This window comes from Artibeus jamaicensis, unplaced genomic scaffold (genome assembly GCF_021234435.1).
Source record: "Artibeus jamaicensis isolate MK-2021 breed Jamaican fruit bat unplaced genomic scaffold, CSHL_Jam_final contig_1998, whole genome shotgun sequence".
Taxonomy (NCBI): Eukaryota; Metazoa; Chordata; class Mammalia; order Chiroptera; family Phyllostomidae; genus Artibeus; species Artibeus jamaicensis.
Window position 1 is genome coordinate 12,767,649 of NW_026521407.1, and position 20,427 is coordinate 12,788,075.

General features: G+C 37.1%; 1 protein-coding gene across 3 annotated transcripts in view; it reads right to left on the minus strand.

Annotated features, from left to right (window-relative positions):
* The window catches only part of VMP1 (vacuole membrane protein 1), a 112,534-nt gene that overhangs the window by 56,635 nt on the left and 35,472 nt on the right, over nt 1–20,427 (minus strand). For all 3 annotated transcript variants that reach the window (XM_053655110.1, XM_037163576.2, XM_053655115.1), the window contains 2 exons: nt 13,594–13,761; nt 5,871–6,002 (listed from right to left, as the gene is read on the minus strand). In XM_053655110.1, coding sequence (XP_053511085.1) covers nt 5,871–6,002; nt 13,594–13,761 — 300 coding nt within the window. The remainder of the gene's footprint in view (nt 1–5,870; nt 6,003–13,593; nt 13,762–20,427) is intronic.

The following is a 20,427-nucleotide window of genomic DNA, read 5'->3' on the forward strand; positions in this document are numbered from 1 at the left end:
CCCATCAGACTGTCAACGGATTTCTCAAAAGAGACCTTACAGGCAAGAAGTGGCTGGAAAGAAATATTCCAAGTCATGAAATCCAAAGACCTACAACCAAGATTGCTCTATCCAGCAAAACTTTCATTTAGAATGGAAGGACAGATAAAGTGCTTCTCACATAAGATCAAATTCAAGCCCTTATTATATGAAATGTTAAAGGAACTTACCTAATAAAAAGAAGATAAAAAAGATGAACAGTGAAAGGACAGCAAACTCGCAGTTATTAACAACCACACCTAAAACAAAAGCAAACTAAGAGGACAGCTAGATCAGGAGCGAACCATAGAAATGAAGATCACATAGAGGGTTAGCAACAGGGGAGTGGGAAAAGAAGAAGGGGGGAGAAGGTACAGAAAATAAGTAGCATAGACCGTAGGTAGAAAATAGATAGGGGGAAGGGCAAGAATAGTAGGGGAAATATAGAATCTAAAGAACTTGAGACACATGGTCATAAACTAAAGGGGGGGAATGGTGGGGGAGGGAGTGTGCAGGGTGGAGGGGAATGAAGGGGGGGAATAGAACAACTGTTAATGGCATAATCCATAAAATATATTCAAAAATAAATTAATTTTTAAAAAGTATATAATTTATGACTAAATAACATGAAATGGAATGTGCATGCTTTGCTTACTTAATTTTTCAATGTAAGCAAATATGAAGTTAGAGAATAAGAAATATATAGTTTAACCTCAAATGGTGTTTATAATTATTGGCTTTACAGGATGAAAACAGCCAAACCTCATAACCTTCAGAAGTTTTGTGTGTAGTGTTGTTCCCAAAACTCAAAAGAGAGTAGTATTAGAAAAGATTCAGCCAAAAAGTTAACCAAAGTTATCAGGGCTGTAACAGATGAATGAAAAAGATTATTGCCCAATGGTAGACAGAGATCAAGGATCTTCAAGATTCTAAAATCCTCAAGAGCTCACATTATATGTATAAAATGAAGTATAATTCATCCAATTCTAGATCTTAGCTTCTGGAAGTTGAAGTTTTTGGATGTTAACAAGTTTACAGAATGTATTGTTTATAATCCCAGTCTCAAAAAACTGCAATAATGAAATGAGTCACCCAGCAGATGCTTTATCCAATACAGGGCATGAGCGCTATGCATGGATCCAGGAAAGATACCACCTAGAGAGACAAGTCACTCCTTCTTTTTGAAATAGCAATACTACAATGTATACGACTAAAATTAATACAAAGTTTCTTTCTAACATTGAGTCAACATGGATCTCAGAAAACTTTTAGCCATCAGTTCTAAGACAAAGCTTACCTCTGGAGTTTGTCAAAGTTGAATATATTCTCTTGCTACAGGAAAGATAACTTTTTGCATATTTGACATGCTTTATCGCTTCACTTTCTTAAGGAAAAGTCTAACTTCTTTTCTAGAGTTCCTCATATCACATGATTTTAAGATCATTTACCTTCTCAGTCCTCTCCTACAAAGCAGCTCTGGTTTGCCAATGTTCTACCCTATTAAAAATGATATTATGGAAAGTTTCTCATTTCAAGATGATGGAATAAGATCTTTGCCCTATGGTAGATTAAAGATAGTTGCAAATTCTTGCTTAGCCTTCCCATTGAGAGATGGAGTTTAATTCTTCTCTCTGAATCTGGGCCAGCTTTAGTGAGCTCCTTGGCCAACACAATATGGCAAAGGATTGGGATTTCCAAGGTTATGATACAAGAAACCTTGCAGCTTCCACTTAATTCTTTCAGAACACATGTTCTTGGAACTCTGGTGCCACAATATGAGAAAGCCCAAGAAGCCCCATGCATAGTAACATGAGGTCCAAAACTAACAGTCCAGACAAACTCCAAGCCAAAAGCCAAAATCAACTTGTCAGTCATGGGAGTAAACCACCCTGGACGTAGATCCTCCAATTTACAGCCAAGCCATTTTTCCAAACTGCATTGTGTGTGCAATGTAAATGAACTTTCCTGTTTTAAACCACTAAATAGTGGGGTTGTTTTTACTCAAAGATAGATATCTGCCCTGGCTGGTGCAGCTCAGTGGATTGAGCGCAGGCCTGCGAACCAAAGGATCGCAGTTCGACTCCCAGTTGGGCACATGCCTGGGTTGCAGGCCAGTTCTTGGCAGGGGACCCATGAGAGGCAACCATACACTGATGTTTCCCTCCCTCTCCCCTTCCCCTCTAAAGATAAATAAATAAAATCTTAAAAAAAAAAAAGATAGATATCTGTAACACTTCCCAACTCCCTAGCTTAATAACCCCACCATGGAAACATGAACTCTCTTTCTGATGAAACTAGCAGTAATAAATGAAGACAGGGCCAGTGCAGGAAGAGAATACACATGAGAGCCTGCAGTGGAAGAAGCGGAAGAGAAGCAAAGTGACTTGCACAACCCTGGAACTGCAGAAGAGACCAGGTTAGGGCTGAAAACAGGAGGCCGTATAAAAAGTGGACTCCCAGGCCCCACTCCTGCTTAGCGGAGCCAGATATCTTTCTTCCTTATCCCCAGAGAAGATATCGAGCATAAAGTCTCTACACCAAGGGTGTCCAACCTTTTGGCATCTCTGCACCACACTGGGAAGAAAAAGAGTTGTCTTGGGCCACACATTAAATGCATTGTGACATGTAATCCCTCAGAAAGTCATAATGTTTTCAGTAAATTTACAATTTTGTTTTGGGCCGAATTCAGAGCCATCCTGGGCTGCATGTGGCCCGCAGGCTGCAGGTCAGACAGCCCTGCTTCTTGACAAAGTGAGCCAGAGGTTCTGGGCTCAGGACATGTTTGTACAGGTATCCACAGAATGATCATAAAGCAGGTTAAATAAAAACTGACATGGTAAATGGAGAACTCAGATAACTTCCCTTCCACAGCCTCACTTTAGAATGTCAGCTGCAAGATTCATATTCTCCAGGCAATAAACTGAGTATCCATCACTACAGAAACAGAACTACCCAAAGGAAAGATCTACAGGAACTAATGCATGGAGGTTCCAACAGATAAGGAGGCCTACCACTCCCACACCTTGCCTCCACACATATAGCTTCCACTCGGCTTTATGTGGCTTATTCTTGAATCACCAGGCATTGAGGAAAGCTTCTAACCAGAAATAGAACAGGCGAAGGAAAAAAATAATGCCTAGAGTAATAGAAAACTTGAAGGTAATGAAATACCTTTAAAAAAAGTGAGGATAAACCATTTCTTGGAAATAAATGCCAACTGCTTTTTGGGGAAAAAAATGACAGTGAAAAAATATAATATTAGAGTTAGAAGATGAAGTTGCATAAATCATACAAAGGAAAAAGAGATAAATATTAGGAGCAATATGATAAAAAAATTAAAATGTTGGGTGTTGGCAGCCTAACATCAAAATAGTAAGAATTCTAAAAAATAAGACTAGAGACTAAAGAGGATAAATTGACACGGAGGGAAAAAAAAGAAAAAAGAACTAACTGACTCTAATCGAGTGCTTAGCAGAATTAAAAATAAAGCAAACAAACAAAAACACCCCATACATCAGATAATGAATCTAACAGCTTCTAGAGGGGAAAAAAGCCTACAAAGAGGGCTCAGCAGGGCATTCACTCCATCAATATCAACACCAGAGGCTTGAAGGTGATGGAGCAATGCCCTCCAAATTCTAAGTTAGAAAAACAATTTTCATTTTGGAACCTGACATTCAGTTAACTGATTAAGTATGAATGAAGAAAACACCATTTTCAGAATATTCCATCTACTCATCCTTTCTCAGGAAGCTACTGCAGAATGTATGCAATGCAATTGAGAGTAAGTCCTGAAAGACTGAGACTAGGGCACAGACAGCCAGGAGATAACCAAGTCCAGACTGGAGCAGGAGTGTGGACGGCTTCAGAGTGATGGTGCCAAGTGAAAAGGGACAGAACTGATACTGAGTGTTTTATAGTTGTTACCAAGTGGAAGGTGACATCGAGAGGTGCTTCACGGAGATGGTAGAAGGGAAAGAGGAGTTGAGGAAACTATGCAAATGAAAAAGAAAAGTTAATTCCAAAGCAAAAAGCCTTAAAATAGAAACTAATAATAGCTTTTTGGTTGGCTTAACAGAAAATAGTACTTATACCTTTGTTTGGCACCCAAGCCACAGCATAAAAATTTAAAGCTACAAGCCATCTTAGACTTCTTCTAGTTCAAGTAGCTGACTGTATATAGGTGCAAGAAGTTTTTAAGATGTTAAACGACATACATTAATTAGTGCCACAAAGGACAGAGGTGTCATCTGTCAGAAGTGGGGATATTCAGCCACCCATGTCTGTGGATGGACATGGTTTCTGTGATGCTGGCACTCTCAGCTCTGGTTCCAGCTCTACTCTCCTGAGCATGTAAAATTAGGGAGGGAACGACGCCACGTCTGCAGTTTTCTGTAACATTCGAAGAAAGGTACATTTTCCACACTACCTCACAGCAAACACAGGGTCAAATTTGATAATGGAATCTAAAAGGCATTAAACGTTGTTTATGTTGGAAATAATGTTTAGCCTTAATATGAGCATTAGGATGTGAGAGAGGCAAACCACGCTGCTGACAGAGAGGAAGGCGGAGCTGACACCAGGACAACCTCCATGCAGAGCAGATGTCCGTAGCTCTTCGACTCACTTGCTTTAGATTTAGATATTCTATAGTCATATTTGAAAATGTGTTTTCAACTGAAAACTATAACTATTCTTGGTTAGTTTCCAAGCTTTAGTAAAGCTTTTCTAAAAAGTTCATCTATCGCCTTGGCTGGTGTGGTTCAGTGGACCGAGCGCTGGCCTGTGAACTAGGAGGTCATGGCATGATTCCGTCAGGGCACAGGCCTGGGTTGCAGGCCGGGTCCCCGCTGTGGGGCGTGTGGGAGGCAACTGATCAAGGTTTCTCTCCCTCTTTCTCCCTCCCTTCCCCTCTCTCTGAAAATAAATAAAAGTTTTTTTAAAAGTTCATCTGTCATTAAAATGGGCTTCTAGCCCCCACCCCACCATGGTAATGGTTTTTTGGGTCTCAGATTGCACTGAGAAGAAAAATATGAACTCATTCCTCAAAAAAATGTATGCACACGTACATGGGCATATATATTTACAAACATGAGAATGACACAATTTTTAAAACAACTTCATAAATTAATGAACAAATCTGCAGACTCAGTTAATAACATGGCTAGGAATTTTCCTGCAAACAGCAAAACACATATTTTGTAACATTAAAATACAGGCTGATACAGAGTTTCTACTCAAATGTAAGAAACCCTTTTCTTCTCACTGATAAAGGGTAACTTTCTTAATTGTTCTTGCTTAACTAGGAGTTTCCAAATAATTTCATCTAAACACAGTAAACTGAGTTGAAGTTATTTTCAAAATATTAGTTTGGAAGTTCTGCTTGGACTCACAGCCTATTTGTCCCCTGATTTACTCAGTGACCTGATCCGTGTAATAGCAGGTCCTTAAATAATACTGTTTCCCTCAACATCGTTTTATTATGAGTTGTTTTGCTTAAAGTTGCAGAACCTACTGACAACGTTAAACAAGGAGCTACTGTCCCTATAAACATATAATGAACAAAGAATGTTTCAGCTCCTTAATCTCACTGGCAATATGAATTTACCATGGTTTTCTGGAAAGGTGTTGTAGCTGAGTCTGAGTTGTCTCATTTGAATCTGTGTTTCTCTATCCTAAAATCAAGATTATCATCTCTTCCATATTTCGGCTTTTCTGAATATTCTATCCCAAACTATGTATCATTTTGTTTTTCCACTGGCAGTTTTCCTCTTCAGAGTAACAAGGAACAATGTCGCCTTAACCATAAATTCTTTAGAGATAATTACTCTATTTCCCCGCACTATTCTTACTTGTGCAGTCTCTGCATGTTCCAGCATCTCTTCGAATTCTTGATACTCTTCGTCATCTGGTTCAGCACCCGAGAGTCGAGCTGCTCTGGCCATAAAATATGGAGGCAGCTCTCCGATTGCTGTACCGACACCCTATGTGAAAAACCAAAATACTCCTATGAGATTCTGTTCTCAACATAGTGACACTAAACACATCAAATCTATTATTTTTCTGTATCACCAAAAACATGTCAATATGTATGTATTAGGGCTCTGGCTGTTGTGGATCAGTGGATCGGGTGCTGGCCTGTAAACCAAACAGCTGCCTGTTGGATTTCCAGTCAGGGCACATGCCTGGGTTGTGGGCTGGGTCCCCAGTTGGGCGTGTGAGAAAGGCAATTGATGATGTTTCTTTCCCTCTCTCTCTCCCTCCCTTCCCCTCTCTCTAAAGAGAAATAAATAAAATCTTAAATTAAAAAAAAAAAAAAAGATGTATCAGGGAGAAAAGCATACAGTAGTACATAATCAGGAGAATGTGGATTTGAATCTTGGCCCTAACACTGACCTATGCAGCTAGGCAAGATAAGATACATAAAACTGTCAGACAATCTCTAGTGTATTGCAGACACTAAATTAAATGTTAGTTCTTTAGCATTTCTCCTGATAGTCTATTATTTTTGTCCGTTTCCCCCACACACATACCCCTTTCAAATATTCAAGTGGTTTAGTAATGAGCATTCACTAGTATGGCTATTAGACAAATATTTTCTAGGAAATCTCCTGGTACTGAGGATGTTGCTTTAATCCCAGAACTTTTTTTGTGCAGAGTTAAAAGTTTTAACAAATTGTGGTCAGGAAGCCCCTTGAAAACTCAGCATTAGGATGGGTAAATTTTCACCACAGGAAAAATGTTTATATTTCCTCAGGACGCTGACTCATGTTTTTAGTCTCTTTTGGATTCTTGTTTTTGAAAGCAGTTTTTTTTCCCCAACCAACTTAGGACATAAGGGTGAAGACAAAGGTGAAAGAATCAGAGCCCTGGTTTAAACTTACACGGCTCAAATACAGCCTGGGCAATAGTGCAGAGTCATACAGTCTCTAGGCAAACTCTCAGCTTTGAGCCATTCTTTTCTGCCCTGAGTCACAGTGAATGAAAAAGGCATCTGCTAGCTCTGGAAGCAACTTCAGCCTCTTCTGGTTGCTCTGCCCTACGGGCGTCCTACGAATGCCGTGAAAAGCACCCCCGAGGAACACTATCAAATCCAAATATTTTGTGTTCGCAGTGCCACGTTCCAGTGTGTGGACTCACTGATCCGGTGAAACTGCGTTACCCACACGTGAAACCAGAGTTCGGAGGCAAGAATAAGGCCATAGCTAGTTAAACACAAAGAGAAGGGAGGGTGAAGAGACCTGTACAGAGAAGGGTACAGGAATAAAGCACAAATCACACTTTGCTAAACAAGAAAACTTGATGTCAGTCAACTCTGCAGGACATTAGAAGACCAACTTACTATTGTGAAACCAGTATATCAAGAGAAAGATCAATTATTTATCCTGTCTTACCTACATGAAAGATACCTCAAGGTAATCTAATTGCTGAAAAGGAGAAGTTTCTCTTTAAGAAAGTATTTTAGTTGATAACTTAAAAAAATGATATAATAATTAGCATACCCTCATTTTACAACCCCTAATAATGAACTTATGTAATAACGGTGCTAATATCACATATAAAAAAAGACAACCAGACACTATTGCACCTGATGATAGAAATATATAAGGCTTTGATATTCTATTATTTGTCAAAAAGCAATTTTTTTCAAGCTTCTCAATACCTATCAACTCACCAAAAATACAGGGAACACAGAAACATATTTAAACTACACCAACTGGAATACAATCAGTAACAATAGAATCCAGGCTATGGCAAACTGTACTTGACAAGCAATCCATTTTCAATAACAAATTTGAAAAGAAAAATGAAGAAATAAATACAACCAAATAAAATTTGACCATAACTGGTTAACTGATTTGAAGAGACTATTCCTAATTTCTCTTAGGTGTGGCAATGTTTTTAAAAGTCCTACAGTTCATATGTTTACAGACAAAATGTGATGTTATCTAAGACACACTTCAAGATAACTGAGAACAGAGTGAGAAGGGGTACAGTTAAATCAGTGTTAACCAGGAGTTAATATTAGCTGAAGTTGGGTAACAATATATTGAATTAACTATGTAATTCTTTGTGCTTAATTTTTTCCCATAACAGAAAAGAGGAAGAAAAGTTAATTGCAACATTTTATTTAAAACATGAACGTCTCTTAAACCTAAGTTTTAAGTCAAGTCAAATGTTCAATAGCTCTAGAAGCAATCATATGATTCACACTCATGACAAGTTTCCTTAAAGTTAAAAGGAAGTAATAACGTACTGAAATCAAGAGCTACATAATACCTTATATTTAATGGACACATTATTATACTTTAATTCTGCTTATGTTTTCCCATGTTATAGCAAGGCACAAGAACGGGGATTACAAATCAGTATTCTACTTTTATGCAAATAATTAAAAAGGAAATAGAGTCATCCAAGCAGGTCCCCCAAAACACACTGTATTCCAGACACAGAAGTTTATTTAGCCAGTTATCTCAAATTAGATACTGAAGTACTGTAATTTCATGGTTCTTACAAAACACTTTTATAATTCTTACACAATCAAAACAAACAAACAAAAAAAACACAACTGAGGAACACTAACAACTGTCATCCTATGTTTAATTAAGGGGAAGAAACGACTGGCTTCCTCACTGCAAAAGAAAGACCAGTGGTATTTAGTAGCAATAACTGAGAAAGCTCTGAAATCCCCCTACTGCCCTGACGTCCCTGCTTCATGACCGGAGTTTTCCATACGCACAAAACATGCAATGCCGAGAGAGAAACACAACATCTTCCTGGACTGTTCATTTCATTCAAAGATTTTTGGGAGGAGAAAACTTCTGAATTTTTGTGCTTTTAAAAAGTTTTGTCAAGTGGATTCACAAGCAAATCAGCAGCATCTTGCTTTTCGATGTAGGGAATTATAATTTTAATGGTAAAAAATCTGGAGATAGAATTTTTTATACATAAATAATGACTACTGAGAAATTTCGGTAGTTTTGTATTATCAGTGTGCTAATACTCTTTAAAAACAAAATCACTTTTCAATTAAACGTTCCAACTACAAACACGAATCAGAGGTTAAAGGCGTTAGTTTGGATGACAAGTGTAAAACTACTGAGAAATCCAGGGCTCCTACAGCAATGTTTAAACAACAACCCCATCAATTCTAATAAAATCACCAGACTTTTATAGAATTGTTTTAGAGATAAAAAGAAAAATTTGCTTCTAGTTTTCCAAATATTTACTTATTAATTTATTTGAGGGGAAAGGAGGGTGAAAGAGAGGTAGAGAATCATTGACCAGTTGCTTCTTGCATGCAACCAGGACCAGAGCCTGTAACCAAGGCATGTGCCCTGCCCGGAGACAAAACCAGTGACCTTTGGCTTTGTGGGAAAATGCTCAACCGACTAAATCACACTGATCAGGGCTCCCTGAGGTCAACTTTAAAACAGCATTAGAAGGAATGAAGTTCTAATACATGCTATAACAAGGATGAAACTTGAAAACATATGCTAAGTAAAATAAGCCAGAAACAGAAAGACAGATTATTGTCCGAGTTCATTTACATGTGTGTCTGGAATAGATAAATTCATAGACAGAGAGTACAGCAGAGGCTACCAGGGACTGGAGACAGGAGGGAATGAGGAGTTATTGGTTAAAGGGCACAGGCACAGCTCCACGGGGGCAGAGACAAGCACTGCTCCCTCGGATTCCCCAGTACTCGGATATGTGTGACTATTACTGGTATTCTGAATGGGAAGAAATTTATGGAGCCTTGCCATGGTGATATAGCCCAATTGTGGAGGATCGATAAGGTGCAAACTGAAAAAAGGTAACCTCCTGGTGAATAACATAAAATAATTCACTTCAACATGCTCCAAATACTGTGTGAACAAGTTGAAACTGAGGTTGACCCCGGATTTTATCTTATAATTAGAAGTCCTACATATTTTAATGATTTCACTGATTCAATATACTTGTAATGACAGTAAAGACATTTTAATTTACAAAGTACAAATTAAATGAAAACTTTAAACAACCTATCAGTTTTTAATCAAGCAAGACATTCTGCAGGAAAAAAACACACATATGGAATCAAAATTATGAGTGATAAACTATAAGAAGCAAGCCCAACACACTCTACAGCAGGTCTTTCAATCTCGGGAGTACTGACTTTTTATGACTGTGTCCCATTTAACCATTTTTAAATACCATTTTTAAATACATACATTTGGGGGTACTAACTGCATTCACAATGCTGTGCAACCATCATCACTATTTCCAGTGTTTCCCATTGCCCAGATGGAAACTCTGTATCCATTACACAGTAACTTCTCGCCACACACACACACACACACACACACACACACACACACAGCAACCTCTCATCTGTTTTTTGTCTCTATGAATTTGACTCTTCTAGAGAGTTCATGTAAGTGAAATCATACAGTATTTATGTTGCTATGTCTAGCTTATTTCACTTAACAAGGTTTTCACAAAGTTTATTGTATTGTTGCATGTATCAGCACTTCCTTTTATAACTCAATAGTATCATATTATATATGTATAAATATACTGTATTTCATTTACCCATTTATCTGCTTCTACCTTTCTGATAATATGAATAATGCTGCTGAACGTGACGCACACATATCTGGACTTACATTTGAGTCACAATTTTCAGTTCTTTTGGATATTTATGTAAGACTGAAATTAGAGAAGGGTCATAAAATTCTATGTTTAAGTTTTTGAGAAACCACCAAACTCTCACAGCAGCTGAATTACTTTACATTCCCACCAGCAATCTACAAGGGTTCCAACTTCTCCACATCCTCACCAATGCTTGTTATTTTCTTAAAAACAAAACAAAACAAAATAAAAAAAAACAGCCACCCTAATGCGTGTGAAGGGGTATTTCCTTACAGTTTTGACTTGCATTTTCCCAATGATTAATGATGTTGAGAATCTTTCCATGGGCGTATTGGCCATTTATATGATCATCTTTGGAGAAATATCCATTCAAGTTCTTTGCTCATTTTTAGTGGGGTTTTATTATTGAGTTATATGAGTTCTTCAAACATTCTTGGTATTAAACCTTTAACAGATATATGATTTATAACATTTTCTTTCATTCTGTGGGTTGTCTTTTCATTCTCTTGACAGTGCCCTTGATGTACAAGGTTTTAATGTTAGTAAAGCTCAATTAATCAATTTTATTAAAAAATTTTAAATTTACTTTTAGAAAGAGGAGAAGGAAGGGAGAAAGAGAGGAAGAAAAACATCGATGTGTGTACACAGATTGGTAGCCTCTCACATGCTGCCAAATGGGCACCTGGCCCACAACCCAGGCATGTGCTCTGACTGGGAATCAAACCAACGACCTTTCAGTTTACAGGCTGGCGCTCAATTCACTGAGCCACACCAGCCGGGGCTCACTTTTTCCTTTTGTTGCCGAAACTTTTGATGTCACGTTTGAGAAACAATTGCCAAATTCAACATCATGTAGACTTTTATCTATATTTTCTTCTAAAAGTTTCATAGTTTTAGCTCTTAAATTTATGTATATGATGCATTTTGAGTTAATTTTTGTACATGGTGTAAGGCAATGCTCCAGCCTCATTCTTTCTCATGTGGATATCCTATTTTCCTAGCACCCTTTGTTGAAAGGACTGCACTTACAAATTTGGTCAGCAATGAGAACAGATTTAAACATAACTTGGTATGTCCTACATTTTTTACATGACAAGACAGTTATTAAAAAAGGAAATATAAAGAGCAAACATTCAGTCAATTAGAATTTATTGACAGCCTTGTACTATGTGCAAAGTCTAGTGCTGAGTGTGGGAGGGGTAACAAATATAATGTACAGTCTGTATTTTTAAGAGCTTAATACACCAGCCAGGTCAACTGATTTAAGGCATGCACAAACCCAGGTCAGATGTGTACTACGGAAGTTTGCAGGAGGCAGCCACTACTGCCAGTAGGGATGGAATTTTTTCTTTATTGGCATTGGTGTTAATCCAGCTCCATAAGTCATTTTTGAAAGGGCAAAAGAAAAACAGAAAACCAGAGTGGATATACATAGCCCCTTCCTAGCATGTTCCAAGTATCTTGTTATTTCAAAATTTTTCATCAAAAGACTAATATGGTCAAATTTTCAAAACAAAGGCAACTAGTACAATGAACCTGTTTCCAGTGTTTATAAAAGAGTAACAGGAAACATGACAATTTTTCCTGCCTTTCATATTCAACAAGTTCAATGTATGGCATTTCCCTTATAATTCTTTTAAAACACAACATAGCTGCTACCACTTAGATGTCTTTGAAAACTCTACTTCTTCTGTGGGCAGAGTATTCATATTCATCTTCATTTTAGTTAAGATTTTTAAGCAATCTAGTCCACATTTTTTATTTTATAAGAAATGCTAAGGGAAAAAGGTAATGTATACATTACAGGTAATGTATAACTTAATACATGCAAATGATGAATTAAAAAATAATTTAAATCCTAAAAGGTAGTCTTGCGCAAATGAACTACCCCTCAATGATAGGTACCTGAATGAATTTAAGTATATTAAAAAAAAAGAAAGAAAGTTTTGTATGGGTTAAAATACATTTGCCATTGAACATGTAGGCCAAAAACCTCCCAACATGTACTTAAGCAAATTATAAAAAGGTAATTGGTACAACTAAAGGGAAGATCACAACATACCACCATATAGCCCACTACAGTAAAGCCTGATTTACAAAGAAATGTCCCACCTTGCTTTTAGCATTATAACAACTCAGAAAAGAAAAAGAGTCCTCTAAGAATAAACACTGAGTATTTAAATTTAGCAGAGAGACATTACGGGGACCAGTCTGAGACTGACACATAAGCATCTGCTATGTGTTTATCAAGGATGTAAACACCGGTGAGATTTTACAAAGCAGCACAGTCACAGCACCCACACTCCCTTTTCCCGGCTGCTGCCCTCTCGCCTTCAATTGGATCATGGTACCTATGACTTCACGCCTTCCTTCTGAATGCCATTAACGAACAAAGAATGCTCTAAAAGGACTTAAATGCTTTCTAAAAAAATATAGTCAACTGACTTAAAAATATACTTTTTTTAATTTATAGATTTTACAGATAGGAAGGGAGGGAGAGAGAGAAACATCAATTTGTTGTTCCACTTATCTATGCATTCATCAGTTAATTTTTGCGTGTGCCCTGACCAGGGATCAAACCCACATTCTTCTAAAACCTTTGTTTTACTATATTTTGCCCTTTTCATTTTAAGCTCATTTATTTATTTATATTTAGATACTTGAAGGAATTTTAGCATTTATTTTTGAACATATGAAATCGTTATTGCTTCATAGAGTTATACTTTTAACATATAAGCATAAATAAGAGTTAAAAGCATTTATATAGATCTGAAATTAGTACTACTATAACACACACCCTTATTTCTCCCTAAAAACATTGGGGGGGAAAGTGCGCATTATACACAGCACGATATGGTATGTGGAAGTAGGCAACTGACTTGGTATAACAAAGTATACAGACAGATTAATTTCAGACAAATATGAGAATGGACATCTTACCCACATGCAGGCCTCGATTCTAACTTTTGAGATGATGCTCCACAAAGAAATGGATCCTTCAATGCCCTCTTCATCTGGACAAATAATCTGATCAGGATAGGGTGGTTCGGGGAAATTAACTGAATTGCATTCATAAGCAGCTAGTGTAACTGAAGCTATGTGTGGACCCTACAAAACACATAAGAGAAACCTGATTAGAAATATTAATGAAAAGGGAATCGTTAATACACATGCCATTTTAATGGTACCTTAATTGCTATATATTAACAGAAAAAAGCCTAGCTTTTAAAGAACAAGAGAATCTATCTAACTTCAAGATATAAATGGTAACTGGAAAAACTCCTTCCCAGTATTTCCTCCTGGTTTGCTTTAAAAAAAAAACAACCCTCAGATTTACTGATAATTTACATATGATAAGAGTCAATATTTTACGCCTCGATTACACGAGTTTCGACAAATACATCCACCTGTATAACAACAAGTCACGATATAAAACATTTCCATCACTGTATAAAGTTCCCTTGTGTCCTTTGTACTCAATCCCCACCCTCCAACACCAGCCCCTGGAAACCATGATTTCTGGCTTCACTTTGATTTTATCCACCTTTCTCATTTGTAGGAATGTTGTATCTCCTTTGATAAAAATTTCCTGTGCTGCTATTCTTTAAGGCATAATTTCGGAATATCACTTTTTGTACTTAAAAACTGTTGGTGAAATAACTACCTCACTTATCTTTCTCACTGAGATCAAACAAATAAACCAACCAACCCCCTGGGACCAGTATCAGTGAGTTTTCCTTTTAAAGTAATTTTCTCGATGAAAGCCTTTGTGCTGCTTTGTACCTTTATTTTGCAATATTATAAATCAGTAATAATCATACAGGTTAAAAATGGGTTAATAATACAATAAAGGCTTAAATTAACCACAAGGGTTTCCAAATATACACTTATGCCAAAGTGAGGTTTTTGCAATAAGATTCAACTAGGGAGTTTGTTAAAAATATAAATTCCTGGGAACTCCTAAGCATCGATTGATTCAACAGGTAGGTGTAGAAGCCTGTATGTTACAAACAAGCTCCTTCAGAGTTTCAAATAGGTTAGGTTCGAACAGGCTAAGCCCAGAAATCACTGAGAAAACAGTAAACTAAGGGTCAGGAAATAAGCAACCTCGGACAAATCTCTTTACTCTCTGGGCCTCAGTTTACTCTCCTGCAAGGCAAGAGAATTACACTCATTTTATGGCCTATCCGGCTCCAAAATAAAAGAACTCCAAATATAATCAAATATATCAATAAAAGTCCAATGTTAATTTCCAAAGTTCTCATGAGGTGCAAGATCTAAAGTTGGATATTCTTAACATGTTGTTTTAACACACACGATATAAGTATTCACTTTTAAGCACACTGCAGACAAAGTTTATAGCATCGTGGTCATAAGCATAACTTCCAGGGCCAGATGTTCTGGTTTAGGTGGTGGCCTCTGCCACTAACCCGAGTCTTGCTTTGCTCATGTATAAAATGGGAGTAATAAAATACCTTCAGGATCTACATTCTGAAGATGTTGTAAGGTTTAAATTAGTCAATTCAGATAAGGCATTCATCTTAGAACAGTGCTTGGCATACAGTAAGCCCTCAAAAAGTACCAGCTGTCAGTTGTTATGAAGAAAGATACTATATTTGTAGAATTAGATATGCATATACACACATACATATATATATACACACACATGCGTGATAAGTGGTCTCTGTATTTAAAATAACATAGTGAAAGAATCTGTGGTTCAAAGACAGTACATAAGATACAGTGATAAAAATAAGACACTAAAGAACTCCTACTACTATCAAGATAAAAGGTAATATAAAACAAAATTATTTGTTGCATGTTAATATAAAAAAAGATATTCATAATTCTAAGCTACATTTTCCCTAAATACAATGGGTATTTTTGATCAAATAAAACCAAAAAATGAAGTTGTACACTTAGCACTGAAATCAATTTAGTTATTAGGTTTTTCTGAACCAAAAAAATCTATATAAATTTTTAGTTGGTTCCTCTTTTTTTGAGTTTTAATTCATAACAATCCGTAAGTGGTATACATTTAAGTTTTAAAAATAATTAAAGTATGCTTTTTAAAAGAATGCTTTTGAGAATTCAGGTTAAAAAAAGTTACTAGCCATGAAATCTACAACTGTTTCTTTGAATACTATATGCATTAAGAGATTTCACAAATAGGGGAAAATAATTATTTTGTAACCTTCAAAATAACTCCCAAGTGTAAAGTTTAGGGAATTCAAAATAACTAAATAAACAGTGAAAAATTTTTCACTATACACTTACAGCTAAGCATCAGATGCAGTTTTTTTTTTTTTAAAGTGTAACTTTCACCTTTACTGCCTGAAAATACAAAAGAGAAATGTAATACCAGTAAGTAAGTAAACGAAAAGAATTCAAGAGCCTGTCCACAACGCTGCCACACAACTGCCCCCGCAGACTGCAGGAAGAGCCTGCCCCCAACCCGACAACAATGGCTGAACTACCCTGGAAGATAAAACAATGAGATTCCTGAGACAGATAAAAAGGAACAAACTACACTTCTATTATAAAAATGTAGATAACATATGCAACCCATCAGATTAAACACATTATCCAAAAAGACAGGAGACATTCATAGTTAATTTTAAGTGACTCTAAAAAGGGAAATTTTCAGCCATTTGATGAGAATTTTTTCCCTAAAGATAGGACAGTTCATTCATACAACTAAACTGACATATACTTTCCATAACCACACTAATAAGTCATGATTACTCAGCCTTAGAGGCAGATGTGGTGGTTCCCAGACAAAATGAACACAAATAACTCAGCTTCTTGTCCTTTGTTCATTCTCAAGAGTCCATTCAGCCTCTACCATGACATTTCAGTTTAAAGTGTCAACTGATGGGAAACCTCACAAATTTTTTTCAACATTATGGGTAAATGAATCCTAAATATAATTGACTTAACTGAAATAAACACTAGTTTACATGAAAAAAAAAAAACAAACGAAATCTTAAAAAATCATTTTTATTAAAAGAATTTTGAAAGTTATACATACTGACCTTCCTTTTAAGTCTGTTTTTCTAAAACCTGCAAGTCCTATTACTACGATGTACCAAGTATGAAAAACTCACATTTTAACCACACTAAAAGAAGAAACATGAGACAAAGACAGCTACAGTAAAAACAGAAAAGACTACCTGGACAGACCCACCGTAAAACATACGAACCACAGTGTCCTAGCTCTCATGGGGGCATGCGGGTACTGGTAAGCATTGGCTAGAGATCCTGGCCTGGGACAGAGGGTTTTCCATCTCCGATCATGAAGTAACTGGTAGAGACTTTTACTCCTACTGCAAACAACTAGAAAAGTGGACAAAATGTATGGAACAATTCTTTTCAGACCCTGCACCACAGGCAGTACAGGACTTGACTGCTTTGAGAAGGGACACAACTAAGGAAACCCTATGATGATTCTGAGTCGCTTGATTTGTATACAGGCTTTGTGTCTACAGCAAAGTCCATGGTCTGAAGAGGAAGAACCAAAGCACAGCACGGTGGTCTTGCTGAGGTGAGGACATCTGAGTTTAGGGAGGCTGAATACTTGAAATTTGTGGGCAGAATACTAGGGAAGAGGGAAATATGAGGGTACCCTTGAGACTCTGGCATACAAAGCTTCATTGCATGCTAGGGTGATTCCAAGAGGCCAAAGTACAGCCAATGACAAAAGAACTAACGGGTGGCTGTAAGCTGAACAATTCCTAGAGTTCATACAGGGCTGGAAAACACTTGAGCTTCAATAAGCTAGAGAGGAGAGACCCAGGGAAGATCTTGGAAAGAGCCTAGAGTAAAATCTACTCCAGACAGGCCCGAACAGGGTTTTTAAAAACCCTTAAATAGATCAAGCTGATCCACAGGTAACTTAACTGCCAACCAAGAAATGAATGCTCTAGCCCTCGCAGGTGTAGCTCAGTGAATTGAGTGCGAGCCTGTGAACCAAAGGATCATGGTTCAATTCCCAGTCAGGGCACATACCTGGGTTGCAGGCCAGTTCCCAGAGGGGACACACAAGAGACAACCATACATTGATATTTCTCTCCCTCTCTCCTTCCCTTCTTCTCTAAAAATAAATAAATAAATCTTAAAAAAAAAAAAAAAAAAGAAACGAATGCCCTATAAGGGAAGACAACAAAATGTGTACAACCAACTGTTTAACACCATATGCCCACTAACCAATAAGGAATAACTAGATATATGAAGTAGGAAAATGTCATCCATAACTGGAAGCAGTACTGGTCAAAAGAAACACACCCAGAAATGCCAGACACAATGCAATCTGTAGACAAGAACTTAAAAACAGCGAATATAAATATGTTCAGGGAGAGTTTTTTAAAAGATTTACTTATGTATTTATTTATTTTTTAGACAGAGGGAAGGGAGGGAGAGAAACATCAATGTGTGGTTGCCTCTCACTCACCCACTACTGGGGACCTGGCCACAATCCAGGCATGTGCCCTGACTGGGAATCAAACCAGTGACCCTTTGGGTTTGCAGGCCGGCACCCAATCCACTGAGCCACACCAGCCAGGGTTCTTCAAAGTTTTAAAACAGCAGTTGGCAACTTCAGCCCCATGGGCCAAATGCAGCCCACCACCAGTTTTATAAATAACGTGTCAGAGAATACAGCCATGTGCATTCATTTACATGTTGTCTCTGGCGAATTCTGTGTGATGACAGCAAAACTGAGCAGCTAGGACAGACTCTATGGACTACAAGGTCTAAAATATTTACTGTTGGCCTTTTACAGAAGTTTACTAATCATGATTTAATAAATCCAATGAGGAAAGAAACAAAGTATGAAAAAGAATGAAACTTCTAGAGCTACAAATATAATATCTGAATAGAAAAACTCATCAGATAGATTATCAACAGACTAGATACCACAGAAAAAATGTTACAGAACTTGAAGCCAGGGCAACAGAAAGTATTCGAACAGAGAGTGAAGGCTATGAAAGAAATGCCCCTCCATAACCTGTGAAATAACACCGACCCGTCTACCAGCGATGTGGCTGGAACGCTAGAAGGTAAGGAAAGGTGTATGTATGGGGGGAGGGTTGTGTGCCAAAAAACCAAAAAACTTGAAGAGTAGCCAAAATATTCTCAAGATTTGATGAGAAACTTCGGTCCACCAGCTCACAGACCTAGGAAACTCAACAAACTTCAATCAGGATCAAGACAAAGAAAATAAAATGTATCAAACTGCTAAAAATCATAATCATATCATAGTCAAATTGTTAAAACTCAGTAATAACATGAAAATCTTAAAAGCAATCCGAGGGGATAAAAATAACACACTATCTACAGGAAAATATAGATAAGGCTTCTTATCAGACATAATGCAAACCAAAATACAATGGAATAACTTCTCTAAAATGTTTCATGGAAAAAAATCTATCAATGTAGAATCCATGGAAAATATATTTCAAAAATAAAAATGAACAAAAAACATTTTCAGGCAAACAAAAGCCAAAAGAATTTGTTCCAGCAGATCTGCACTATAATAAATGTTAAAGGAAATTCTCCCAAGAAAAGGGACACCAGGTGGAAACTTCAATGTACACAAAGGAGTGAACAGCAGTGGAAATACAGAAGACCCTTTCTCATTTTAAAATCTCTTTAAAAAAATAACTGTTTACAGAAAAAAAAGATGACAAATGTAAAAGTAAACTGTATGGCAACAGCAGCGTAAAGTACGAGAGGGATAAAATGAAGCACACTGTTGTCATGTGTTATATGTAGTTAAAAAATGCTCAGTCCAAAAGGAGGTAGGAAAAGAAGAATATGAAATAAATGGGAAAAATATTTTGAGGGTACACTTAAACCCAACTGCATTGCCGATACATTAACTGGAAGTGCCCCAAATGTACAAATAAAAAGCAGAGTGTCGGGCTGGATTAAAAGGGAAGACCCCAATACATGCTGTGTATAAGTCACTTTAAACATCAAGGCCCAAAAGTAACAGTAAAGGAATGAAAAAGGTAAACTATTTTCAGATAATCATAAAAAAGATGGACTGGCTACATTAGTACCAGATAAAGTAGACTTCAGGATAGGGAATTACTAGAGATGAATAAGGACATTTCATAATGATAAAGGGGCTAATTCTCAGGAAAGCAAAGTATTTCCAAATGTGTACGTACCCTATTAACAGACTGTCAAAATATATAAAACAACTGGCAAAACCGAAAGAAGAAATAAACCTGCAATTACAGTTGGAAATTTAAACACCCTCCTCTTATTAGTTGATGGAACAAGTAAACTGACAACCAGTGTGAATAAAGAAGCCTGGGATAGTATAAAACACGCCATCCAGCAATAGCCAAATACACATTCTTTTCAAGTGTCCATGGAACATTCATTCACAAAGACAGACCACACGCTGGGGTATAAAATGAGTCTCAGCTCATTTTAAAAGAATGTGTCATATGGCAAGGTAAACATCAATATAAGGAGTCCTTCTTAAGGAAAAGAGCAAGTAAAGATCCTCAAAGATCCATTTCTCCAGGTAAGGACAGTGTCCTTCCATCTTTGTGTAATAATAAAAGGAAGTCAAACAGCTGTACACAGCCCACGCTGTTATTCCCCAGCACAGGAAACTCTATAAACTCCTTAGTTAGCAACCAGGCCACAAGCAACACTCACTAGTGGCACACAAAGCTCCTGAGAGTAAAGAAGTCAATGGAAGTTCCCTCTAGTGATAAGGAGGCTGAACTTGATGACCGTGATTAAATGTTACACTCT